Source organism: Marmota flaviventris, chromosome 11 (genome assembly GCF_047511675.1).
Source record: "Marmota flaviventris isolate mMarFla1 chromosome 11, mMarFla1.hap1, whole genome shotgun sequence".
In the NCBI taxonomy this organism is placed as follows: Eukaryota; Metazoa; Chordata; class Mammalia; order Rodentia; family Sciuridae; genus Marmota; species Marmota flaviventris.
In genome coordinates this window covers 3,018,794-3,045,438 of record NC_092508.1, presented here as the reverse complement: position 1 = coordinate 3,045,438, position 26,645 = coordinate 3,018,794, and the positions used below count along the sequence as shown (strand labels likewise).

Genomic DNA, 26,645 nt, shown 5'->3' with positions numbered 1-26,645 from the left:
TCACAATTTCCGAGGTCTCAGTCCATAGACGGCAGACTCCATTGCTCTGTGCCCAGAGGTGAGGCAGAGCATCAAAGGCAGAGGGTGTGGCAGAGGAGAGACCTACGGAGACTAATCTGGACTCACCTAGGAAAAAAACATCTACCCCAAAGACTCAACCCCAGCAACCCCCCTCCTCCAGCCACACCCCACCTGCCTGCAGTCCCCCCAGTTAATCCATAACAGGGGATTAATGCACTGATTAGATTAAGGCTCTCATAACCCAATCACTTCAGCTCCAATCTTCCCTGCATTGCTCACACATGAGCTGACGGGGCAATGGGACACGACTGGGACCTCAAGCGCGCATTTTTTTTTTTTTTTTTAATACAAGAGTCAGTCCAGGAGGGCTTTGTCCAGGGGGCACACGAGCCCTGAGAATGCCTACCTGACAGTCCGTACCCAGGAGGCCCCATCTTCCCCCAAACTCCGCGGGTGTCGCCTCCGTGGGCCTGATGTGATTCATTGTTCACAGGGTGACTTGGCCTCATCGGACGTCTCCCTGGTCATTCAGAGTGATCGCACCCGTTATCAGTGTCCCTCGCGCTCTGCCTGCTGTCTCGTTGCTGTCGACAGGGTCTGAGCAGGATGGACGCGTGGCTGGAGCTCTGGGTGGTTTTTCTTTCTGGCCTCTCAAGCTTGAGCTTTGTGCTCCTGAAGGCAAGCCTGGGTCACGCACAGGTTTGTGCCAGTGGATGCTAGGCTGTGTGGTGGCTGTAGTCAGGCAGATTCCCCGTCCCTGTGCTTCAAGTGCCTCGGCTCCGCGGGCGTCGTGGGGTGGGGAGAGATGCTTGCGGTGGGGTCTGCAGCGACCCGAAATCATATTGAGTTACAAATCGATCGTCTTCCTAAATTCTGAAGTCAGGGGACAGTCGGCGTAATTGACCTGCTGTGGAGCTTGGCTGGCTCGTGTCATCGTAGGAGTTTATTCTGCAACGTGCCTTATTCATCTTATCAACACAAGGTCATGTTCCTCAAAGCACAGGTTTGTGCCAGTGTGGATGCTAGGCTGTGTGGTGGCTGTAGGGGGCCACACTGCTGGGCTTCTAGCTATCTCTGAAGGCCATTTAGGATTATCTAGGGAACAGTTTTAGAGTCATTAGGGAATGATTTTTAGATTGTCTAGGAACAGTTGGGATTGTCTAGAGACAGGGTCGTCTAGGGAACAAGGGACAATTGAACACTTCCATAGAATGTCGGTGGAAGAAATACAGGTGCGTAAGAAAAGAAGGAGGACAAGAGGAAGGAAGGTGGGTTTGTTTGAGCCCAGAAACTCTGTCCTTCCCTCCCTGGTGGCTCTGTCGCAGGAAGTAGGCATAAGCGCGAGACTTGTGCAACAGGAGGCCACGTTCACGGCCACTCCTACAGCTGACTGGTCAGGCACGTTTTATGCTCTCAGGTGGAACATGGCAGAACCACCACAGCTTGAAAGATTGTGACACAGGGTGGATTTTTTTAGGGGGAAGGGCTGACTAACAGCTGGAGCCCTTCCACCCTGCTCCGTGGCCGCTGTGAGGGAAGATGAGCCCATCACACTGCTGAGGCGGGTGACGAGTGGGGTCACTTCTCAGCACTGGAGGTGGGGGACCCTAGCTGGGGGTCTGGCAGCCTCTCCAGATCCCATTCCTGCTCTGTAAAGGGGGAGTTGCCAGGGGACCTGCAGGAGCTCCGAGTGGTGCCTGCTGGCACTCAGTCAGGGTCAGTGGAGGGAGGCTGGGTTCGTCATAGTCACCCCCTACTTGTTCTGGGGAAGTATGTGCCAAGCCCCCTAGTGGATGCCTGGAACTACAGGTGGTGCCAACTCCTATGGATGTTTTTTTCCTCTGTATCTATGCTAAAACTTAATTTCTAAACTAGTAAGTTTGTAAAAACAGAAACTCACTATAGATCTCAGCAACCTCAGCCTATGATTCTTTTTCTTTTTTAAGTCAGGAATTTTTACCTTTTTGTAGAGTGAGCACTTTACAGCTGCTCTTTGACATGTTTAAATTGCCAGCATCACTACTCTGGTGACTTGGGGCTCTTACTAAGTAAAATAAGGGTTACTTGAACACAATCGTTGTGATATTACCCAACCTGATGGCTACCAAGTGACTAACTGGCAGGTAGTATATAAAGTGTGGATACTCTGGGCAAAGGGATGACTCACATACTGAGAGGATGAAACAGGACAGTGTGAGGTTTCATCACACACTGCTCTGAATGGGGCTCAATTTAAAACTTATAAACTGTTTATATCTGGAATTTTTGGACCTCACTGAACCACAGGAAACTAAAAACACAGAATATGAATCTGTAGGAAAGGGGTACACTCTACTGTACCTACCGTTGTTACCACTCTCAGTGACTCTTTACCTCCTGTAAGTTGGTGGTTCATTGCTGTATGAACAAGACTCTCATCGTTAACCAGGTACTTGGAAGGTGCAACTGATTTATTCTCTAATAAGGTTTCTGGGTTTCTTTCAGGCGGAGGCCAGGCTTGCAGCAAAGCGTGCGGCCCGCGCTGAGGCTCGAGAGATCCGGATGAAGGAGCTGGAGCGGCAGCAGAAGGAGGTGAAGTGGGGGTTCTTGGTTGACTCCTTCACAGTAGTTTTAATGTAGGCACAATGTGTAAATGCAGGGCACCTGTCGCTGCTGACCACCTGTCCCTTCCCATTGCTCTTGGTTAGAAGGCAGTTATGCAAGTCCAGGAAGGAGTGTGCATAGCGCGGATGCCTGGCATGCCTGCTGCCAGCACAGGGCCTGGTGCATCCTGAGACCAGCTTACCAGTCACTTGCCTGCAGAGTCTTCCCAGCCCTGCTTTCTGGCTGAGAGGAGCCAAAAGGAGATGGCTCTGAACTTTAAGGTCTAACTATTGAACTAGGCTCTAGATCCTCTGAGTTAAAATGGAGAATGACAAAGGTCAGTTTTGCTTAACTGGGCAGCTTGGTTCCCATGCAGCCCTTTCCCCTGGGGTCTCTCAGTGTTACCTAGTGGTCCAGAGCACAGAGTGAACATCGTGGACCAAGTGGCCATGCAAGAACTGCCCTCTGGGAACAGGGACGGTGGTGTGTTTACACACCAGGTCTTGCCGCTTGCTGCTGGTTTGCACTCTCCCAAGCCAGGGCCAGAAGTCATTCCTGACGTATGTGGGGTCATCACTCACGCTAGGGGATGAGGCACTCTGGCCCCACCCCAAAGGGCTATTCCTTTTGAGATCCAAAAGTGTGGTGCTGGACGCAGGTGACCACTGCCTGCCCTGGGCTGGTTTCCGTGCTCAGGTTCTGGTTTGGCTCACATGGCCGCACTAGCGGTTGAGCCAGTGTTCAAGGCCTCCGAGATTTCCAGTGAAAGCCTGGATTTCTGGTTCTCTTTAGACTGTTGCAGATTTGGCCCCTCCCAACAGGGGCCAAGCTGGTCACATTCCTCTTGGCCTGGCCTCCAGCCTGAGGAGGGATGCCCACCGCCCCCCGCATCACCCGCGGAGTTTGCCGCTCCCCGTGGACATGTGTGAGCAGAGGCGGGATGTGGCCAGATGCACGTTTGGGGAAGAAAATTCTTCCAGGAAGTGTGAGAATGGTTGCAGAGTACTGGAAGCCCAAGCCCAAGGGGTTTCTTCCCAGACGGGAAGGGAGGGCAGGCCCCAGGGGAGTCCGGCACGGCCGGGGCACTGAGAATGGGGCTCCTCAGAGACAGGCCACGAGTCCTGTGCAGGGACAGGGAGCAGTAGCCACGCCTCACCCACATTCCAAGGGGTGCTGGCCCTATGTTGACATGGCCCTGAGTGACCAGTGGCCAAGGGTGGCCCGAGTCTTCCTGCGTGGGCGTGAGAACTGTGGTCCTGAGCTGGGGTCAGGGTTCAGCACCGCAGCTCCTCGGGCTCTTGCCCTGGTTCACTCCCAGCAGCACAGGGCAGAGTACTCGCCGCAGCACCTCTCTCCCCTCAGATCAGTCATCACTTTACAATCAAAAACGGGTACTCCCCAATTTTCAATCATTTGAACTTCACAATTGAACTACGACCTCACAGACAGCCCCGCCAGGCTTAGGTCCACGCTGGGTCTCCTGGGGATTGGTGCCTGCACTCCTGGGTGGGGCCTGACCAAGAGGGATTCCCCAAGGGCCCTCACGAAACTGTAGAGAAGAAGCATTCGGAGTGGGAAGGGGAGAGAGGGAAGGGGAGGAGAGGAAGAGGCCGTGCCGCTCTGTGAGCCACTGTCACAAGGCTTCTGAGACGGGATCCCCAGGCCCTGGGCCCATTCCAAAGTAGTTCTCATGTTCTGAACTGGTTTTTAAAAATGTATTTTTTAAACTGCTTCATGTTGGTGTCTCTACAGAACATTTTTGCTTGCTCAGTAGATGGTCGCAAGCCCACCGTGTGGGGGGGACACCGCTAGTCCCTCCCGTGGTGTTCGGAAGCTCATGGCAGCTGGCTGTGAGGCAGGCGTCTCAGTGGGCTACAGGTTCCCTTGCTCTGCTTTTCTGTGTGGGGGGTGGGTGCTGGGAATTGGACCAGGGTGCTCCACCAGGGAGCTGGATCCCCAGGCCTCCTTATTTTTCTTTTGAGATGGGGTCTTGCTGAGGCTGGCCTGGATCTCACGGTGCTCCTCCTCAGCCTCCCCAGTTCCTGGGATCACAGGTGCCTGGGCCACCGTACCCAGCGGGGCCACCGTACCCAGCGGAGCCTCCCTTTCTTGGGCCGAGTCAGTTTTCAGCTTCCTTCTCCAGGAGCCCTGTGGAAGCCAGCCCCTGTCACTGTGGCCAGCACCCCCCCCCCCCCCCCCGCTCCAAGGCTCACCCAGTTTTAGACCACTTCCCCTGGTCTCCCACAGTCCCCTGGTCTGTTTTGTATTAAGGTCATCTAAGAGCTATAAGAAGAATTTCCAAAAATGTTCTGTTGCTCTGACAGTTGACCATACTTACGTCCCCTACCTGTCACTGCTTGTAGCCTGTGGCCGTCATCTGAGCTGCATTGTTAGAGCCAAACCAAGGATTCTGCACAAGTAGAAGCCAGTGCTGCAGGTGGGACCCCGTGGGCTCCCCACAGTGTTTGTGATCATGTCCTCATGAGTGACTCCCACCAAGAGTGTAAATATGAAACTCTACAAAGCCAATGTTTTTTATTTTTTTGCTGCTATGACCAAAACACTTGACAAGAGCCGTTTTAGAGGAGGAAAAGTTTATTTGGGGACTGTGGGTTCAAAAGTCTTAGTTCATAGATGGCCAACTCCATCAGGGCAGAAGATTGGGGTGGAAGGAGGAGGCTCAGGACATGATAATCGAGAAGCAGACCCCGCTGGTCAGATACAAAATATAAACCCCAAAGGCATGCCCCCAGAAACCCTCCTGCAGCCACACCCCACCTGCCTGCACTTGCCACTCAGGTAGTCCCACTCTGGATTAATTCACTGATTGGGTTAAGGCTCTCATAACCCAGCCATTCCACCTCTAAGCCCTCTTGCTTTGTCTCACACAGGAGCTTTTGGGGGACAGCTCATATGCAAACTATCAGAGTCAAGGTGAAAGTGAACTACAGAGTGGTGTATACATGTCTATCTTCCAAATTAAGCACACATCTAGATAGGATATATTCTGTCTTTAATGCTGGACAGAATTGTTTTGAATATATGCATGATGACATTACAAAGTTCTTGGTACAAGTTGCCTGTCAGCATGCCCGTGTCCGCTGCAAAGCAGGGCAGAGTGAGCCACATCCTCCTCTTGTGCTCTGAGTGAAAGGTGTCTCCTTGGTGCCAGGTTCAAGCACAGTCCAACAATGTGGTGGACACCTGTGTCAGCTAGAGTGGCCCAGAGAGAGAAGCAGCACTATCCATCCACCTGCTTCTCATTGACCCCTCTCTAGGGTGCACATGTCTTTATGTGCCCAGCTGTGTACACATCTGGAGAGGACAACGGGAGCAGCTAACAGGCCTGAACATGTGGCCTGGACACTGAAGATACCTCCGCAGACTGCTGTGCCTGGCCTGTCCAGGGGCCTGGCTATTATTAGAACTAGCAACACAATTTGAGCTTATACCATCTGATAGCCCGGGGCACTGGCATTTTAAGTTGTTGATTAAGGGGAAATGAATATGCTTTGGAAGACCAGTGTTTAACCAGGAGGGTTGATATTTGGTGTAAAATTTGAGAAACATGATCCTTGTCTGCTTGTGCCCCCTGCTGCTGCTGAGCTGTTAGCTCTCTCTGAGAAGGGGGCTGGACACAGGAGGCCCAGAGGAGGAGCAGGAAGACTAGGAGGGCGGGGCCCTTGCCCTGACCCAGGAGGACTTGCAGAGTGTGCAGCAAGGAGCAAAGCACAGGGTGGCATGCGCCCTCCTCTGGATGCCCGCCGGCTCTTCTCACAGTGCCACTACCTGAGCAGGGCTTTGGGGCTGTTTACAGAGGTAGGAACTCCTTTTTTAATGGGCGTGTAAGAGGAGAATAGCAGGAAGACATCGTCTTGGAGATGGCAGTGAACCTTGAACTTCACGGGAGAGCCTGCACTGGTGGAAGGGTGGCCCAGGGCGTGTCCTTCGCGGTCCTGCCTTCACACCTGGGTTGGAGGACTGTTTCGGGGCAGCGATGGGTGTGCTTGCCTGTGCTCTCCTGTGTGCCCTCAGAATTTGGGCCATGCCTGGAACCATGGCAGACGCCAGGTGCCTTGTGGAGTGAGTGTGGAGGACACTGCACTGGTGTCACTGAAGATGAGGAGCCCCGGAGCAAACTGACAGCCCAGAGGGTGATCGCGACCTCTTTTTAAATATTCTAATTCCATTCTAAAGGTCACTGTGTTTTGCTGGAATTTTTCTGGAGTTCTCTCTGTGTTAGCATGAATCATTGAAGCCTCTTTCTTCATTATTTGTGAATTTTACCAGTTGATTTTATTATTAAGTGTTTACAATTTCTGGTTAAACTTTCATGACTACAAAAGAGAATTTCAATACAGGTAAAAAAGTACTTTTCCCATTAATGGTAACAGATTGCACACACTTCCGTGTAAGAACAACAGTGGGAGTCTAGTAGACCGGCGTGGGTAAGCCTGGGTTTCACCAGTGTGTCTAAAACAATGTAGAGTGAGTGATAAAGTGACTAATTCTTTCAATGAGATTTCAACCTTTTTTGATTCATATTTTACCAGCCTTCGTTCTTCCCAGGATGGCTTTTATTCACATTTCTGGTTCCTTACAGCACCTTTCTGATGCTCCTGCTGCTTTAATGGGACTTACGTCTCTTTCCCTCTCTTTTGTCCCTCTCTGTAGATCTATCAGGTTCAAAAGGTAGGCCGTCCCCTGGCTGATGGCATGCGCTGTGTCCCGCCCGCCTGCTCCCCTGCCAGCGGTCACGCTTTGCACTGAGTCTCCGCGTGGCCCTCGCTGTGTGTTGGCGTTGGAGTGAGAGTGCTTTGGGTCCCCGTCCACCGTGGACAGCTATGCTTGCACTTTTCTGGGTACTGAGCCCTTCTCTCTTCTCCATTTTTCTTCAAGAAATCAGAAAACTGTATCATAGAGAAAAAACTGAATCCTAACTCAAAATCTGAGGAAACCTCTGAAATCACCTAGATTATCTTTCCAGACAACTTTATTAGAAAACCTTTAAATATCCATACAAATTACCACACGTGGAGGGATTACTAGATACTGACTTTAAAATCTGAGTAAAAAAGAAAGTGAAGAGGACACCACCTCGCCCAGCTTAACAGAGACCTGTCCTCCACGTCCCGGGGTCAGGGTCCCAGAGGACTCGCCTCCCTGTTCCTGGTGTTGTGTGGAAGCAGCTGAGTCTTAAAGTAGGTACCAGACAGGAAATAAAGGCAGGACAGGCCCTGTCAGTGATTAGGGTTCAGAAGTAGCGGAATGAGGAGCGACCTGCTCAGGGAATCCGCGTACAGCAAGTCCTTCCCATAAAAGAGTCGAGTCTGTTACTTAGAACATCATCTACAATAGTTTCTGACTCTAGTTAAAGAAGAATAACTGTATCTTTCTCTTAGAGCAGATAAGAAAATCACAATAAAGGGCTGGGGTTGTGGCTCAGTGGTAGAGCACTCGCTTAGCCCATGTGAGGCCCTGGGTTCGATCCTCAGCACCACATAAAGATAAATAAATAAAGGTACTGTGTCCATCTACAACTACAAATAAATAAAATAAAGCCATTGTGTTCATCTACACCTAAAACATTTTTTAAAAAATCAGAATAAGGTCGCTGAGTTTCAGAGGTTAGAGCATCAGGCCTGATAAAGGCACTGCCGTGATTTCCTGGCCTGCCGTGCAGGATTCCTCTGCTCGCCCAGGTTCTGGGTGCCTTCCGGGCCCTCGCTCTGCCTGTCTGCTTTGTAAACACCAGAATCTGCTTGCACTGTTAGGTTCTCTAGTGTCCAAGTATTGAAGTGGACATTGAAGCCCGGGTTCCAAGTCAGCATTTGAATCAGAATTCACTGGTTTGAGGGAAGCTGGGAGCCCTCACTGTCACTGTAGGAGCAGGACATTGCTGCCCCAAACCCAGCCAGAGGCTTGGCTGGTCGCTCCGCTGAGTCTGTTCCTTCCCTGCTCTGCATCACTGGGGTACCAGGACTGCTGGTGAGGACGCTGTCAGAGGTGACACTGTGTGCGGCAGGAGCTCAGAGCCCGCAGGCCCCGTGGAGGAGCATGCACAGTTCTGTAGTGAGTGTGTCCCCAGGAAGGGAAGGGAAGGCATTCCTTGTCACTCAGAGTTATGAAGAGGAAAAGGAGACAGTCAACAGTCTCTCCTGGCCCAGTGGCTGATGGGCATGATGGCTCCCTGACCCGGAGCCCTTTCTGAAGGTCTCTTGCCTCCCTCTGCATGGCTCACTGGCTGATGGTGAGGTTTGCATTTGAAGTACTCTGCACTCCCTGGGGTGTGCTGTGAGCCGCTTGCTGCCCTCACCAGGGCTACCGTCCAGTGGCACTGGGTGCTCTGGGGTGTCTAGGCTGACCTGCAGTGAGGCAGCTGTCGATAAGGCCACCTGTGGGCTAGGTGAAAGACTTTGAATTCTGGTTCTCACTCTTATCATTAAAAAGGAATTAGATGTAGTGTAATGTTTGATGTAAGTGTAGAGTGGGACAAAAGAAAAATAAGGATATAGAAAAACTGGCAGTATAGACTTCCTGTGAAGTTTAATGTGAACTTCCCTCTGTTTTAAAAACATGCATTTTCCTGCTGTCTTCACAATTGGAAGAGGAGATTAAGGTAAAAGAGGTGTGGAGGCACCTGTTCATCCTGCAGGTCCACAGCAAGGGCAGAGCGCACATGAACTGGCTGCAAAGCAGCTTTAAGATGGTGCGTTCACTGAAATTGAAGTTGAAACGTGACTTTGGAAAGTGTTTGCTTTTTTCCTTTTCCGAATTCATGCCTAAGGAGAGAGTTTACGGAGAGAGGCAGCCGTGTGGCTGATGGCATAGAGCTCGGTCTGGTGGCTTTTTAAAGGCATGGTTCAGTGCCCACTCCTAGTTCCTCCTCTTCCAGTTTTCTCCATGGTGCCTTCTCTAAGAAAGGAGCAAGACCGTCGGAGAGCCACAGGTCAGTCTGGCCACCCTTCAAGATGCAGCTGCGCCAGACACGGCAGCAGTGTGTTGGGCAATTGGAAAACCATTACAAGTTACCTTGTACCTCTACCATCCAATTCTTTTTTTCAGATTATAAGATTTTAAGAATGTAAAAAGAAAAATCACTTTTGTTATATATCTTAGAGGTTCAGTAGATTATTCCTTGATTTCCTTACTGAAAATTGAGGGGAAAGTATAGAAAAAAGCAAAATCCCATAATCTGAGGTGGAAATTTGAACACCTGAGTTCCCACCTGAGTTTGGGGTCACTGTATTCAGTGACATTGACACCCCTTCTGAACCTTCTCTTCTAAGTCTGACATGGACCATGTTGTTCAGACAGCAAGGTAGAGACATGCGCCATCAGCTCCAGCAAGCCCCAGACACACCTGGAGGTCTGAGTGTTTCTCTTCCTGCACCAGGACTTCCTCTGAGGCACTGGGCGCCTCCCCATGAGCAGGCTATAAAGTGTGTGATCCTCTGGGCCTGCCGTCAGCACAAATGTCAGCTGGCACACAGGGGCTAGGCCCCGGGGCCAGCACAGGGCCTCCCCCTTTCCTCTGGGACCTCCTTCCTCCTGCACAACACGGAATGGCTCCCAGCTGCGCTTCTCCTCCACGGTGTTTCTTCCTCCTGCGTGTTTGCTCTGAAGGCATGCACAGCTTTCCAGGGGGGGCTGGCAGTGCTTCCCGGTCTCAAGGCCGCCCCTCGCCCAGCAGTGCTTTGTCCTTGCTCCCTGGCCTGAGGGATGGAGTGGGTGGGGTCTCTTCACGCTCCACCTGCACCAGGTGGCCACGGCTTCCTCTCTGACCTCCTCACCTTGGCATGCTCCCTCCACCCTGCATGTCTGGGCGGTCTCCTGGGCAGTTTGTTTCACTTCTGGCCTAATTTTCCTTCTCTTCTGTCTGTAGAAATATTATGGACTGGATACAAAATGGGGTGACATCGAGCGGTGGATGGTAGGCCTCAAATACAATTTCAAGACTTAAATGGTTTATAATTTAATCCTCATGCAGTTAAGTTATGCAGATAGATTCCTGCTGCACCATAATCTGATACTGAGAGATTTCCATTCAGGCATTTCTGCATCTGGTCTAGGATTGTTTACCTCCATGTACATCTTGCTCAGACACCACCCTGGCCACCCAGCCGGGCCCATCCGTCTGTACAGCTGACTGCTACCGTCTTCAGGCTACCCATGTGCAGGGTCCTTCACCACAGTCCCCACATGTCCTAGGGCCAGAGACTCAGGATGGGCACGTGTCCTTGACACGAGAACTTCCTGTTATCATCAAGTTTTGCCATGTTCTTGTTGGAACCAGAAGAGGCTTAAGACTTTTTGACTGTGGCCAGCTGCTGCCCTTCAGGGTCAGGTGGCCACCCACACCGCTCACATTGGTGAGAGAGGTCCTTTACCTTTTCTGTCTATTTCCTAGGACAGCCCTTCTGCCTTCCTGGGTCAGTTGAAAGTGAGCTCTGTCCTCTGGCCCTCTCTGCAGGAGAGAGGACCCCGCACCCCGGTGCTTTCAGTGGTCCCCAGAGCCAGGCTCTGCCCCTATCATTAGCTCCTGTCCTGCCTGCTGGGCTGGCGGCCTCATGCTCCACATGCTCCAGAGTTTGAGAACCTGGCCAGGGTGGAAATGTCCTCTTCTGTGTTCCTCATGGATGAAGACAGTCGGAGGGAAGCACAACATTCTCCCTTAGTCACCTGCATATGGCAGGAAAGAGAACTGAGTAAAGAGCACACCTTCCTGTTTTTAAAAAGTGACTGACTTCCCCCTGTGTCACCCATCACGTTATCTAATTTCACACAGGTGGATGTATTTTCATCAAATCTTAAGACAGCCAAAAGATGTGTTAGTGTTTTGTATACCACTGAGAAAGAAAAGGTGCTCGTAGTACCTGTGAGCAGCTTTGATTATTAGACATACCCCAGCTTCAGAGATGTCCAAGATGGAAACTGCGTGTCTGAGATTCCACAGAGTAGAAGAGACGAGGTGACGTCCTCCTTGGGGTTTTGGGTTGACTGGTTGGTTTCTTGAGGAAATGATTCCTGCAGAAGAGTGAGGTTCTGAAGTAAGGGAAAACCTAGGACCCGAGCATGTGGTTAGAGAAACTCAGCCTTGACCTCTGCCCCGTGCTCACTGCCTTTGGAGCCAGAGTGAAGTGTGCCCTTTGTGGCTTGAGAGCCTGGCTCCTAGGAGGAAGCCTTCCCAGGGCTTAGCTGAAGCCCTTCAGTGAAAGCAACAAAATGTTTATTTGCCAGTTAGATCAGAAAGTCTGTACCGTGTTGCAGAGGGACTGTCTGAGCTTTCTGCTTCCCCGGGCCTGTCTCTAACCTTTCCCTGCTGTCCCCGTTGCTGCGGTAGGAGGACAGTGAGCGCCACTCTCGCAGATCCCGGAGAAGCACGTCGGTTAGTACCAGTTTGTTCGCTACCTGTGCGTTTTGATCAGTCTGCTTTGCTCTTTTAAGTGACTGAAGTACCCACGCTGCTTATGAAAAGACTTTACTAGTCCTGACATAATGCTGGAAGGGTTCCCGAGCACAGACTGGGAACTCTGCCTGCAGCATGTTGACATACCGCAGTGAGGAGGAGAGCTCTGAGTGTTCGTGTGCTCGGCATCTGAAGTGCTTTTTCTGCTATCAAATATCCATGAATAATTTTCGTAGTAATAATACCCTGAGGTGTATTTATAACTTACCTGTTAGTGACCTGTGGGGTAAATAGCACCACATTAATGGAATTTACTTAAATTCATATTATCCATAACAATCCTAGACAAGCAGAGGTGCACACAGCCCATGTCACCAAAGCCCTGACTCAAGTCCCCGGCCCCTTCGGAGGCGGCCAGCCCACCCCACCGCTGTGGCCTCGGCTCAGCCTTGTCCCTCGGAGCCTGGGGCGTCTGTCTTTGGGTGTTGTCTTATCACTTCACGGTGGTTTTCCATCCTTTCTTCCAACAGGCTTCTGATGAAGATGAGCGCATGTCCGTGGGTAGCCGCGGCAGCCTGAGGGTCAGTAACCGGAGCAATGGGGTCCGCATGCAGTGTGTGTGGCTGAAGCCTGGGCTTTGACATCCTGCCTCGCCTCCTGCTCCTGCACGGTGGCCCGCCAGTCGGTGTCTGACGGGGGGATGCTGGCTCAAGACTGGTGGCTGTGGGGGTGTCTCCGCTGGGTGTCTCGCGCTTGTCCTGGGGGAGTGCTGGTGTGGTGGCTGCTCCCGGAGCGCAGCTGCCAGGTTTCAGTTGTTTCCCTCTCTCAGCGTTGTCTGGGCACTGCCAGGGTGACCAGCAGGAGTGTGAAGGCACCTGCAGTCCTTGGACAGGTCTGTGAGCCCACTCACACACACCTGGAAGTGGCCGCCTTGGTCACAGTGGTGTGAGTTCGTCTGATTCTGTGCTGTTCCCGTGGCAGCAGGGGGTGCCTGGCGGAAGGGCTAGACCCAGGTTTGCCCTCGGGACCCCTCCTCTCATCAGCTAGGATGCTGAAAACAGTGGTTTCTCCTTGACTTTCCAAAGGCCTCATGGGTGCACCTGACACGGTGCACGCTGTGGGACACACGCAGGGCCACGGTCCTGCTTAGTACATCAGCCTGAGCATCTTGCTCCCGTTCACGTGGGTTGAAGGCGCGTCTCCCACTAGCAAGGAGGACTGCAGGGTTGACGGCGCGTCTCCTGCTAGTGAGGAGGGCTGGTCCCAGGACAGCAGGTCCGTTTTGCCGATGAGCTGCCTGAGTGGGAACCTTGCTTTTCAAAGCTGTGACAGTGATGTCACCAAGCCACCCCTTGGCCAGGTCTGTGCTTGCCGAGCAGCCTCTTGAGGCAGTGCATTGTGCTGTTGAACCACCATTGCTGTCACTGACTCTTCAGTGGCAAACGCGGGTCCCCTATGATCTTGCTGGACAGCATCCCTCTGAAGCAAGTGCCCCTTTGCTATTTGGAACTAGCTAACAGTTGTAAGTCCCTCTGACACAGTCCACTGTAGACAAGGAAGATCTGTGTGACCAAAATGCCGTAGATGCAAAGCTTGTGAGCCGAGCCTGTGGCCAGGACACAGACGTGGCAGCTGCTGAGCAGACCCAGCAGGCCAGGGCCAGACACCAGGTGGGGAGGCACAGCTGCAGGGCCAGGGGAGCGGCTTGCTGAGGGCGGAGCAGAGACGTTGGGTGTAGCATCCTGATTCTGCCAAGAGAACCCTTGAGAAAGGAGTGGTGAGAGCAAAGCTGAACTGACAGGGATAAGAGAGATTGGGGGGGGGGGGGTAGCGGATCCAGACCTCTGTTGGAGTGCAGTGTCGTCAGATCCGTGATCCTGAGAGAGTGCATGAGCACTGTGTGCACTTAGTTTTTCGGGGAAAAGAATTTCCACTTTCCTGAGACTCTCAGAGGGTTCTCTGACCCCAGAGGGTCTGACCGATGGCAGTGCTGGTGAGCATTGCGGCGTCACGCGGCCTTCATTTTGCTTCCAGCCACCTTTGCCAGGAATGAACTAAGTCTCTTTGCGGACGCTGTTCCTGGCCAAGGTATGGGGTGTATTTGTCTCTGGGTAGGAAGCCTCACGAGGAGTCCACAGTTAGAGGGCTGTCTGGGGGAGAGGGGGAGTGGAAGGTTGTCATCCCAGCCAGGTGGCTGCACTACTCTTCCCCTCATGGACTCCGCCTGAGTGCCTCAGAACTTCAGTCCCACAGAACCTGAGGCTGTGGACCTGGAGATGAGAGCCCACCCCCCCCCCCCCCGATGGTCACAGTGCGTGTAAGAGGCCTGCTCAGGGTCTCAGCCCTCAGTGATAGCCCCAGCTCCCCTCCCCTGGGGCCTGGTGGGAGGTGCTGGTTGGTGCCCCTGAGCAGGGCAGCCCGACTGGGAGGAATCGCACCTCCCGCATGTCTACATGAGACCTACTTAGGCTGGCTTCATGCATTTTAATACTCTGAAATCTTTTCTTGGTAATTTCTTGTGTAAGATTATATCTTTTATTTCTCAACCCCCCCCCAACACAGGCTTTCCACATTCAGCCAATAATGCTGTTGACCCTGAGAGGGACCAGGGGCCTTGCTGTCCTGGGTCTGTGTGGATGGCCTCACGGAACAGCGAGACTTTGGATATCATGAGCTTTGCATCTCTCCCCCGCTCACCTCGAGTGTGCGGTGCCCGAGGGGAAAGGGCTGCTCAGGCTGTCTGTGAATTGTGGGTGGCTGCCTTCATTCAGCCTCCTCCAGGGCTTTAGGTCCTGGGGGAATGGGGGTTCTGTGTGGCCCTATTCCTCACAGAACTCTTTCAGAGGTGTAGAGAGGTCCTAGAGGTGGTGAGCCAACCTAGTCTAGGTCTCAGCGATGCATTTTTCATGTTTCTCTCCTCTTTTGACTCACCTCCCCTCTCCTTGCCGTTGTTTTTCTTCCTTCCTTGTTCGGACAGTCGCAGCCTGACGTGGAGTACGGGGGTCCCTACGCCTGGGTAAGACACTCGTGTGGACTTTGCCGTGTGATCCTAACCGTGTGCTGTGACAGACAATAACCCGCGATGTTCCTGGAATCTCATGGGTGACTTTGTGAAACACTGTGTGTGTGTCTTGTGCATCTACAATTCAGAGGATGAGGTTAGGAAGGTGGGTCCCCCTCCAGGGTCTGTGATCCATCTCCCGGGGCCTCCTGATCCTCGCACGTGGCCCAGGAACCTGGATGTCCGTGCGCAGACACTCACTCACCAGGTGTCTTCGAGTGCCACTGTCTGGCGCAGGCCCTGTGAGCAGCTCTGTGCATGCCAGACAAGGGGGTCAGTGGGGGCCTTCGGGAAACTCACATCAGATCAAAGATTCCCAAGGCCTCAAATTTCCTTTAAAAGATTGAATGTAACGTCATTTTGCCTGATTTTTAAAAAGCATTTGTTTCTAATCTACAGCCATTCAAATTAATTGGCAACCATTTGGCTCTTCTGCAAAAAAATACTCCTTGAGAAAGACCCCAGTTCCAGTCACAAAAACGGAGGCTTTTGATTTAAACTTGGAATTGCTGTTTTTATAAATCCGAGAGTTTCTGTGCCTTATGCTTTCTGAAAACCTGTAAACTTTATTCTTAGAAGAAGAAAAATTCAGTCTGACTAGAAAGCACAGCTCAGCCAAAGGTGATTTGGTACTGAAGTCAGCATATTAGACAGGAAATCGCATTAAAGACATCATTTCAAAGCCTTTTGTGCTTATCTATTACTACTTCATTTAAAAATTATTTGACACATGCCTGTTTTAGAACGTATTTTTGTATTTAAGGTAATGGTTAGGAACAAGAGCTGTGCACCTGCCCTGCGTGTTTGGTCCTCCGGGGGTCCCCAGTTCTGGGTGGAAGGGATGGCTGAGGAGGGCCATCTCCTCTGGCCACTGCAGCCGTCCTGGCCTGGTGAGGTTGAGGCCAGCTAACTCCTGCAGGAAGCACAAGGCACGATGAGATTCAGGAAGCATCCCTCACAGAGCATCTGTCACTTACCTACAGAGCCCTTCCGTAGTGCCCCTGTGTGGCAGTCCTTCTGTTCTCTAAGGAATTGAAAGTACTGGCAACCCTGTTTTTCTTTTTTTAATATTTTTTTAGTTGTAGGTGGACACAATACCTTTATTTATTTATTTTTATGTGGTGCTAAGGATCAAACCCAGGGCCTCGCGCATGCTAGTCGAGTGCTCTACCACTGAGCCACGTCCCCAGCCCCTTGACAACCTGTTTTTAGGTGGCTCCTGGCCACCCTTTGTGTTTTAAACTCACAGTGCATTTTGCTTCCAGCCAGTCCTTGATGGGTGGGTGTGTAGGTGAGCTGGGTCAGGAGCGTGCTTTGGCTTTCACTTCCCAGTGCCTCTCTTTTTAACCTTGTCCATCCTCTGCTGGACAGTGCTGGTCTGTGAACGTCCTCTCGTATTCCCTCCAGCAGTGTTCCTCTGTGTTGCTGCACCTGGAAGCTCCCTATAAAACCTTGCTCCTGGATCCTGGCAGCATCCAGTTTCCTAGGTCAGGGCCTGTGTCCCTGAGAAGTATGCCAGTGGCCGTGACACAGGGCGCCTTCAGACTGCCCTCTCGTAGCCTTGACCAGTGAATAGCATGCAGAAGGGGACACCACACAGGAAGGAGAGAGAGAGACTTTGTCGAGCAGAACTAGAGACCTGATGTCAGGTGGCATTGATACGCTGCCTGTGGGCACTTTATGGTCTTCTGGTCGACCTCTCTTACCATCATGCCCTATGAAGTAGCCCCACCCACCCAAATGCACCATTCAAGAGGAGAGGGTGGTGGCGGTCCGTAAGAAGGTCAGACTGCTTCTCACTACAGGGTCAGCGAGACCCTGTAGATTTGGGGATGTGGAGGTACAGCGGATTAAATCATTTGCTTAAGGGTTTCCGTTTGGAGTTTGGGACTCAGGTCCATGACCCAGTGGCACCTCCTTCATCTTCATCAGGTGTGTGGATGGCTCCCCCTCTTTCTCCCTCTGGAGCTGGTTAAGTCTCTGACGCTTGAGCTGTTACCTTGAATCAGCAGAAGTTTCCTTCTAGACTGATTAGAGCCTTTCCTTATAGCCCTGCTTTTGCTCCGGACTTGGGCAGGGAGACAAGAAGGAGGGGGAGAAGGCAGGCGTTTAACATGCTCGTCCTCTTTTACTCCTGGAGCACGGATTATGAGATCATTAGGGATGTGCTCAGGTCTCAAGATGAGACATGAAGTGGGAGGACTGGGAATGGAGAAGTAGTAGAGAAAATGTCGTCCACCAGCAACAGTTTTTCTTTGGTGAACTTTTGCATTTAATTGCAGATTGATTAGAAACAATTTCTGGATCGCATGAAGGTATTTCATACTAAGCTGTAATGTTCCAGAACTTACCCTGAACCAAGACCTGAAATCTCTGACTGAGTCTGTGCCCCCCCCCACCCCCGCTTGGCAGCCAGCCCTCTCAATAGCTAGGATTTGCACAGCTCCCGCATAGAACTGGACCCCAGCATGTGTGCTTCCCTCCACTGCACACTGTAGGACCCAGAGTGACATGTGACACGAAGCCCATGACTTGATCAGCTCAGAGCTCTGTTTCCTCTGGGGTTGCAAGGAGGCCATTTGGGGGCCACCAGGATTTGTGCTGCCCCAAGCTTGCCAACCATCCCCTGCACTAAGGAAACTCCATCTAAACCTGGCTGATTTTTCCTTGCTGTCAGTAGCCACATCCTCATTTATATACTGATGTTAATTTTTCTCTTTTCTTCATTGACACAGACCAATGGTTATGATGGAGAATTATATGGATCGCAGTCCCTGAGTAGAAGATCTGGCAGGGTCAGTACAGTCAACTTGCATGGCATGAAATTCAAGCAGGTTGCTTCAAAGCTTCTAAGACTTATTGCTAAATTCAGCTTTTTTCCTCTTTTTATATTATAGCAGGACTCTTCTTTTTCTAACACATGATAGAAAGAAAGATAATGTTTTCCAACTAGTAAACATTCCCTGAATGTTATTATTCAACATTCTCAGGATGACTGATGTGGTAGGAGGTAGGTAAGAAGCTGATATTGATAGGACTCTCTTAAGTTTAACACTACCTAGAATTAAAGTCTCCCTCTTTCATTATCTTGAGGCCCTCGGTTCGTGTGTATAGTGTGTGTGGTGGTGTATTTGGCTTTCACCAACACTTAAGTCCAGCGTCTTCCCAGTTCGCATTTCTTGTTTGTAGTTTTAATGTTTTTCTTTTGGGGGGCCTGTGTTTCCCTGGAAAGGAAAAGGAAGAGAACTAAATTGCAGTGTTTGGCTGCTCAGGGGTGAGGGTGGGAGGCAGAAGCAGAGGGCTGCTCAGGGGAGAGAAGTACAGGCTGCCGCAGGGGCGTGGGGGACATTTAGTCCCTGGGGATTTCGGAAGGTAAGCTGGGTACAGCTAACGAAGCCTCGTGAGCTGCCACAGGTCTCTTTTTGTGTTAAGTGATCTAAAATGTTCTGTTCTTATTGTCAATTTTTTAAATTATGTTGAGATATTACAAACACTTAAATTATATTTCTAGACTTCAAGTGGGTAACACAGAGCACCCCCACCCCCACCCCCACCCCGCCCTACTAAACCAACATAGTCTCAGCTTTCCAAAACTGGCTGAACAGGTTGCTTAAGCCTTCTCCTGCCTGCTTAGGATTACAAGTGTCTTTATTGTATTTCCTCTAAGCTCTGCTCCTTGCAGACTTTGCATCCCTCCCAGCCTACAGCTCCTCTTGTGGCCTTGCCTTGCGCTTCTCTAAAGGAGTGCAGAGCTCAGGACAGGAGCTGCCTGCTCTGCACAGCGGCCACGTTGACAGCTTGCTGACTGGCTGCAGTGTCGCAGACTTGCAGACTGTACTTCCTGGTGGCCACCAGACCACTACTCGGTGGAGTTTTATAGACTAGTTTGTAGCTTTGCCTCCTGATAGGTTGTTTTACTGTAAGTGGTCACCGAGCGGCGCAGTGTGGGCTTAGAAGTTACTTCCGAAGTTCTTTAGTGTAGCTTTTCCCAATGTTAGGTGGACCTGTGGGTCATCCCTAATGTAGCCAGCATGCCCATGACAATACAGGGTGACATCAAGCTCCACATTATGCAGATAATGACTTAGTTTAACCTTTGAGAAAGTAAAAATATGCATCATGATTAAGATTTAGATAAAGCCTGTAGAAATCAAATACAAAAGGATCTGTTTACAAAACTGCTCACAGGACGAAATTGGATGTAAAACTGATTTTAAAAACAATCTGAAAGTAGAGTGTTCGAAGAACAAAATAACCTCCCTGAGCCCCTCTTTAGGAAGCTCCCAGAGCAGAGCTGCGCAAGCATGAGCTTGGAGAAGAGTGGACAGGAATGCAACGTCCACTCCCGCCTGCAGGAGGGAATGATACCCGCTTCCCCCTGCAGGGGACCGCAGTCTCCCTAGCAGAACTGCTTGACCTTGACACCTTCCTAGCCACATTCAAAACTGCACACACGTCACCTCCCTCTCTGCATTCTGGAGGGATCTGATATTTTTTAAATGTGCTCAAGGGCTGGAGTGTGACTCAGTGGTAGAACACTTGCCTAGCATGTGTGAGGCCCTGAGTTCCCTCCCAGCACTGCAAAAATTTATAATAATTAAATGTACACTCAAGACATCATAAGGGCAGTTTCCTTCTGTGGACAGAGGTCTCAGCTGGAGGGGGACGAGCCACCCCCTGAGGTTCCACCTGTCCTCGGGTGTGCTGGGCTGAAGAAAGTAAAAATTCTATGATAAGCAGGATTCCAGCTACCTTAGAAGATGTGATGAGGAAAGTTCGGACTGGGAGGTTGTAGGCAGTCTGGCATGAGATTTAGCAGGTGACGACATAGTAATAGGTCAGCTACCGGGCTCCGCGAGAGGTTCCTGAAACATGAACTCTCCCGCTGCTGCACCAGCCACGCCAGCCTTCCTGGGCTGCTGGGGCCAGCTCTGTTTTATCTCTGCCTGGCGGATGGGCCAGGCTGTGCTTCGGGACTTGAAGCAGGTACTCATCACTTAAAAATGTCTCCTTCTTTGGTGCTCAGAATTCCAGCTCTGGCGGTGACGGCAGATTCTCCACGTTGTCATCATGCAGGGAGGAGAAGTTGGTTGGTTTCCATTCAAATCTTTCACACCCTTTCTTCAGAGACTGCAGGTTTCATAGCATGCGCTGTGTGTGTGTGTGCACTTGGCTCTCCTCTCTAACATGCCATGGATTCTCATTTGGATTGATGTTTTGTTAAACTTTTGCGGAGGGATTATCCTGAGATACTTCATTCAGACCACCTCAACTGTCTTGCCTTGGAGTGTGAATTGTGGTTCTCCATGGACTACCATGAAAGAACGTGCATTTTTTTTTTTTTTTTGTAGACTTTTTAATTAGAACTCCTTGAGAGGAATATCTTGGCCTTCTTTCCTTGACAGTTCCTGAGCAATGTTATTTTATAGGGTCCTACACACTCCGTGGCAGTTTCTCAGGGCTGGACTAGACTTGGAATGAAAATCCGATCCAATCCAGGCATCATCACAACAGTTCCTGCTGCACACCGAGAGCTCAAGTTGACCCTGATCCTGACAGACACAGCTCCTGGTTGCTGATCAGCCTATGAGCTGAGCTGCTGAGCCTCCTATGATTTTTTTTTTACTGAATAGTAGATGAGATGTAAACACCGAAGTAGTATTACATTCATTCAGAAAACTTTTTATTTCCTTCTTCTTTTTGATGAGCCGGGGTACTTGTTCTAAAATAGAAGATGATCATGTATAACTAGGAAGAACCAATTATTAAGATTTTTTTCCAACTAAAAGCAAAAATAAAATAAAATGGAAGATAGTACTCGTCAGTTAACAGTTAGATGTGAAATTACCCACCCAAGTCCAGCCTGTGTCCAACTCACATTCATTTAACACAAGCAATCCAAGTCCAGAAGGTTAACGGTCAAAATGAGAGTTGACCCATTCAGATGCAGAGTGCATCAGGACTCTCCGGAGGCCATGTGTCCCCATCCTGATGCGCCTGGCTTTTACCCTTCCACCATCTGCCTGGTAGCTATTCTGTTCTGAAGCAAGCCTATCGATTCCTGCCCAACACATCAGCTTGGTTAATCTTACTTAAATGGACATGTCTCAACTATGGATAGGTCTCAACATGGGACAAAGGATTTACAACTCCCGGACTAACTTTTTAAGTCCCCCCTGCCCCGACCCTTTGATTTGGGTGAATCATTTTGCGGGGGAGTCTGTTAGTTCATGCAGTAGCATCCCCCTGTCCTGTGGTCTCTGAATTGTGCCACTTGGTTTATCACCTCTTCTGTGAGTCCTGGGTGCATGCCATCATGTAAGTGCCAACCAAAGGAGTCGGCTGGGAGACCAGCCCTGCAGATTCCTGGCTTGGAATTTTTCCTACCAAACTCTAAAAATTAGAAGTCAAGTTACAAAGACTAAAACCTCTTGGGTCTTGTTAGCAATTAAAATCACATCTTTTTTTCCTCCTGCGTGTAGACTCCAAGGTTGGTCTCCATAGCGGCCGACTCCTTTCACTGGCCCAGCCGCCCACTTCCTCCTGACCGTCTTCCTGCTCTGCCTCATTGGCACCTGCCCTGCACGGGTTGGCTGTGGGGGTGATTTTGTCTGAGTCGCTGGCACCGACGCACCTTTGAGATGCAGTGAAGGTGCAGGCTGTCCCCCTGTACCCACCACTTTCTCTGATTACAGGGACTCTCCTGCTCCGACCTTGGGCTTCCTGTTGGTGGCCTTGCTCACAAGCCCCTGTCTGCCCAGAATGGAAACCGGGTCTGTTCTCCTTTCCCATCCCTTTCTCCCTCCTCTCCTCTGTGTGGCACTTAAATTGCTGAAGTGTTGTTTCAGTGGATACTTCAACCTCTGATAGACGAGGTCTGTGGAGCAGATCTCAGTGGGTGTTTTGATTGGCTCCAATATTTTGCTAAGACTTTTCTCAGTCTTAAACAAAAAAACATCTAAAATAATTTAGGACCTAATACGGAAAAGTGGACTTCAGGAAAAGCAGAGTTCTATGAAATGTATATTTTTAAAAACTCAAGTCCAGAAAGTTAGTCTCTCGGGTCCCTCCATTTCCAGCAATTGTTCCCCCATTTGGAGTTTCAATTTGTTTTTTAAAAAATATTTTTCTTTTGTAAATGTGTCCAGGAAGCAATTTGGAAGATTTCTGTGCACCATTTGGCTCCTTCTTGGAGAGGTGGGCAGAGCAGAGTCATTTGTTTGGCTTTCTCTCCCTGTTTCCTGTTTTCACACGGCCATGGGCAGGGCCAGCGGAGGGCCCTGGCCTTCCTGGCTGTAGGTTTACAAGTCCTGTTCCAAAGCAGAGGTCAGTGTCGGAAGTCCAAGTGCGCATCGTGTTTCAGAGGTTGAATTGTCCTCGGGTCTGCAGACATGAGCTGCTCAGTGACCTGTGGCCGGTCACGACTGGCTTTCCCCTGCTGGTCCAGCATGCCCGCTGCTGTGAGCCTCTGAATGAGTCCTGACCCCCTGAAGCTAAGTCTTTGTGCCCTGGTGAGCTGCCTTTGTGCTCCAGAGTGTCCCCTCATGTGTGTTCCAGGTGTGGAGTCCCCTTTGTGCTCCAGAGTGTCCCCTCATGTGTGTTCCAGGTGTGGAGTCACCTTTGACAGGACATGTCAGTCCTGACCATCAAAGCTGGCCTAGAACTCCCTTTAGTGTGCCGAGGACTGTCACTGCTGTCCTCTGATAGAAGCACCCATTCTGTTCTGCTGCTCTCCTCCCTGCACTCACTTAGAGGCACCCCTCAGTACCTGGGGGGGGGGGGGTCCCAGAACCCCCAATAGCAACCCTCACAGATGCTCAGGCCCCTGGTGTAAACTGCCGTGTGACTTGCATAGGACCTGTGCACAGTGCCTGTGGTTCCTTAGGGTGCCCAATACCGTGTGAATGTTGTCACACTGTGCTGTTTAGGGAACAGGGACAGGAAACTCTCTGTACGTGTCCAAGACAGGTACAGTTGTTTTTCCAGGTGTTTTCAGTCCTCGGCAGGTTGAACTGTGGCAGGTGTGACCCTCAGTGCCAGGGCCGACCGCAGCAGGACCCCAGGGTGGTGTGGCGCCCTGGTGGGGCTGTCCGCCCTGCCGCAGTTCCTTCTCATTCCCGTCCTTTTTTCCAGAACTCCCCGAAGAGAAGTGAGTAGGAAATGCCTGCTGCAGACTCCGGGGGCCAAGGCCTGAGAGGCATCCCGGGTTTTCCCTCCCTGTGAATCCCAGATCTGAGCTCTGAACCTGCTGAGACCGATGCCGGCCTGGCCTTCTTCCCTCTGACCATTGCTTTCTGTCACGATTTTACTGAACCCTTAGGTGGCCTTGTCACTCCTCTCTTGCTGTCTTTTTCAAGGCTTTAAACACCTGCCATTTGCTTTCGTCCTCCAGCCCTGCTATCTGTCCAGCGCTGCCCGGCCTGCGGGGAGGTACCGGGTGCGTGTGCTCCCTGGGCGGCACCTCCTCGCCCCACCTGCTCGCCCCCCAATGCGTGTGCCCCTCCACCCACACACGTGCATGGGGTATTTTCCGCCCCACGGGGGATTGTGCCTTTACAGGAGCTTACGTGTGCCGTGGTGTCCGTCAGTCCCCCGTGGTGTCCATCAGTGCTCCGTGGCCAGATCAGAGTTTTCTCTCCCCGACTGCTGACAGTGGCCGTCAGACTGGTGTTGGGTAGGATCGTTGGTCAGGAATAGAGCAATGGCAACATGTAGGTTTCCTGCTGGCAGAGAGGAAAATGGGTCTTTAGTGCCTTGGCAACCTTAACTGATGCTGATCTTTGTTCCTCTATTACTGTGAAATTTTCCAGTTTTAAATACAGGTACTTATGCTATGCAGGAAAACAGTATTCAAAGTAACTATGTTAGTAACTTCCTGAATTCCCATCAGATTGCACACATATCATTTAAAAATATAATACCAAGCCAGTGTGTTCTAAGGGAAGAGGGAAGGTCAGGGCTCCTTTAAACTGGGCCACTTTGACGTCGCCACTTGTGGTATCGTAAGCTCCTGTTTTTGTGACTAATACGTAAGATTTTCCAGGTAATCGAATACTCTGTTTTCTACTTAGCAACATTTAAAGAGTTACAAACTATTCAACATTAAACCTATAATTAACGTAATTTAATTTTTTATTCCAAAGTCACCTCACATAGGATACTTTTTCTAATTAAAAAAAAATTGACAATCCAGGATGTTTGACCAAATTCCGGATGTCTGAATTATCTGATGTTTTAACTCTGAAGTCACGTGTTTCTCCTCAGCATGGAATGCTCTTCAGCTAGCCGATCTAAGTGACCTGTGGCGTTTAGCTGCATGCTCATTGACGGCAGTGGAACTCGTCCCTCCTGATTCCTGCATGTTCTTCACCCTGCTCCCTGGCTCTGGGCTGGCGAGGTGGCGTCGAGCCTGCCCTGCACAGGGCTTCCCAGGAGAGCCCTGGCACGTGTCACTCCTCCTTGGCTCACGTTTTCCGTGTTTTCTGGGTACCTGGGGACGGGAGGGCACCGTGCTGACAGTCTGTTCTGCTTGCAGGTGTCTCTGTTCGATGAGAGCAGCCTCAGTGGGGCTCGGCGGGGCGGCGCCTGCGGTTCCCGTGCTGTAAGGCGCTGTCTGTTTGCCACCCTGTCCTGCCTGCTGCATGTCCCTTGGGAGCACTTGCCGGGAGCAGTTCCAGTCATGGGAGGCACAGACCGTCACAGGGAGGAAGCGCTGTCTCCTCTCATTTTCCCACTGTAATGAGGGTCAGGGGTAATTGAATTGTGGAATCTCTGGCTGTTGGCCCAGTGTCCCCAGTAGGTCCATACTGAGGTCACAGGGAGACCAGCCTGAGTTGCGTTTCATCCGCTCTCTTCCCTTGCTAACCCTGACAAGAAGCAAAGTGACCTCACAAACGCAGGAGAAGGCAAGGGGATTGGAGAGTCACAGATTATTTCCCCTCTCAGTGGCCGAGGAAGGCGAGCGAGTCTGAGGACTTGAACAGGCATGAGTGTCACCTCCTTTCTCTACCCGTGGTCCTTCTGCCTTATCTTCAAAGGATCTGAAATGACCATTGCGGTCACAGTAAGGGGGTAGTAGCTGTAGAGTGAATATTTGCTGGTGAATGAGTGGAAATAGTGACAAAACGGGAATGTGGAAGCGGGTGACCCAACTGGAAGGGCTGCCCCCCGCCGGGGCCACACACTCTGTTCTGACCTGTGCTGCCCGCGAGGACGCACTACACTGGCCACTCCTCCTCAGACCCTCCGTGGAGGGTAATGGCCTGCTAAGAAATACCTGAACCACCTTTATAATTTTGCTTTTGAAAGTAATCAGCTACTTAATTGGCTGAATCCAGTTTTATGATTAATCAAGCTGTTTCTCCAACCACCGTAGATGTTCGTCAGTTCTTTTGAAGCAAGTCAGTGTGACCTACAGTTTTCCTTATAGTTTAATTTTTATGACTATCAAGTTCAGCTGTTAGCTGGCACAGCACCAGTCCTGGTTGATATGTAAACAGGGATGGAGTTCTGTGTGGCATAAATCATTTAATGTAACTCCCTACACATTAAATGTTTTTTCTAGTTCTTAAACCCTTTGGCAGGCCACTAGAGAGCCGACAGGCCATGCTTAAGGCAGGAGAGCCCTGTCCTGTCCTGTGAGGATGAAGAGCTGCTAAGTGCTTGTCTTGATCAGAAAAGAGGGCATGGACTGATTCTCAGGAGGACAAGCCTTTCCAAGCCCTGGCTGTCTTCTGGCGGCCATGGCAGAGCTTGTGAAGCCCCACAGCTGGAGGCCCCCAGAGGCTCATTAAGCAGCGCCTTGGGGACACTGTGGGAGCATGGCCCCGGAGTGCTTTTTCATGGCAGGGATTTCAGCCTCCTGTGCAGGTTGCGTGGCAGTGAGGTGGAGGAGCCTGAGTTAAAAGTCCATCTTGTTTCAGCAACGCAGACCCCTGCACTGGTGCCCGGGACCCTGGTGCCAGCCAGGTGCTGCACTCACACGGAGGGAGCTCAGCACGCTTTGTTAACCAGGTTCCACAGGCTGGGCCTGGGGAAGGGATTCTTGACAGAGATCTCTGGCCCGTGGCTGCAGATGAGCCTTGGGAGTGTGGTACTGAGGCTTCTCGTCTCTCAGCCAAGGAGAGTCCAGCAAGGACCCAGCCCCAGCCGAGTGGCTATGACTTCAGGGATCCTAGGCCTGCCCAGGACAGTCCCGGGCCCACCTTGGAGGACTTGCCACCGCCCCTGATAGCTCAGGAATTGCCCCTCGCAGCCCCTGAGCTGGGCTGAGGGCTCTGTGTGGAGGGGTTCCCTCAGGCATTTTGAGCCCTGGGACGTCACCATCAGTGGCCTTGTCTGATCCTGGAGCTGGGAAGCCTGCAGAGACAAGCTCAGACACAACCTCTTTTTCATCCTTGGCCCTCTGTCTGGTCCGGTCACAGATGAGAGCCACATGGGCAACAAGAGGCAGAGGCGTGATTCACACTGGGCTTTCTGACTTACATGAGTGCCCCACCCCCGGTCACACGACTCCCACACATGAGGGGGCACAGGTCCTGGAGACTGGCTGGTAGCTTGCTCAGGTTGGGC

General features: G+C 51.2%; 1 protein-coding gene across 27 annotated transcripts in view; it reads left to right on the top strand.

Moving 5' to 3' along the window:
• The window catches only part of Lrrfip1 (LRR binding FLII interacting protein 1), a 127,718-nt gene that overhangs the window by 67,838 nt on the left and 33,235 nt on the right, over positions 1–26,645 (top strand). For 9 of the 27 annotated variants that reach the window (XR_011709221.1, XR_011709220.1, XR_011709218.1 and 6 more), the window contains exon 2: positions 2,506–2,592. Coding sequence is in view for 8 of the 27 variants with exons in the window: in XM_071619511.1 (XP_071475612.1) it covers positions 2,506–2,592 (87 nt within the window). In the remaining 19 variants the exon portion in view is untranslated. Of the gene's footprint in view, positions 1–2,505; positions 2,593–7,278; positions 7,297–10,489; positions 10,538–11,947; positions 11,993–12,543; positions 12,595–14,990; positions 15,030–17,809; positions 17,870–26,645 lie in introns of all 27 variants that reach the window. The other 18 variants (XR_011709209.1, XR_011709211.1, XR_011709204.1 and 15 more) reach the window with 7 other exon arrangements.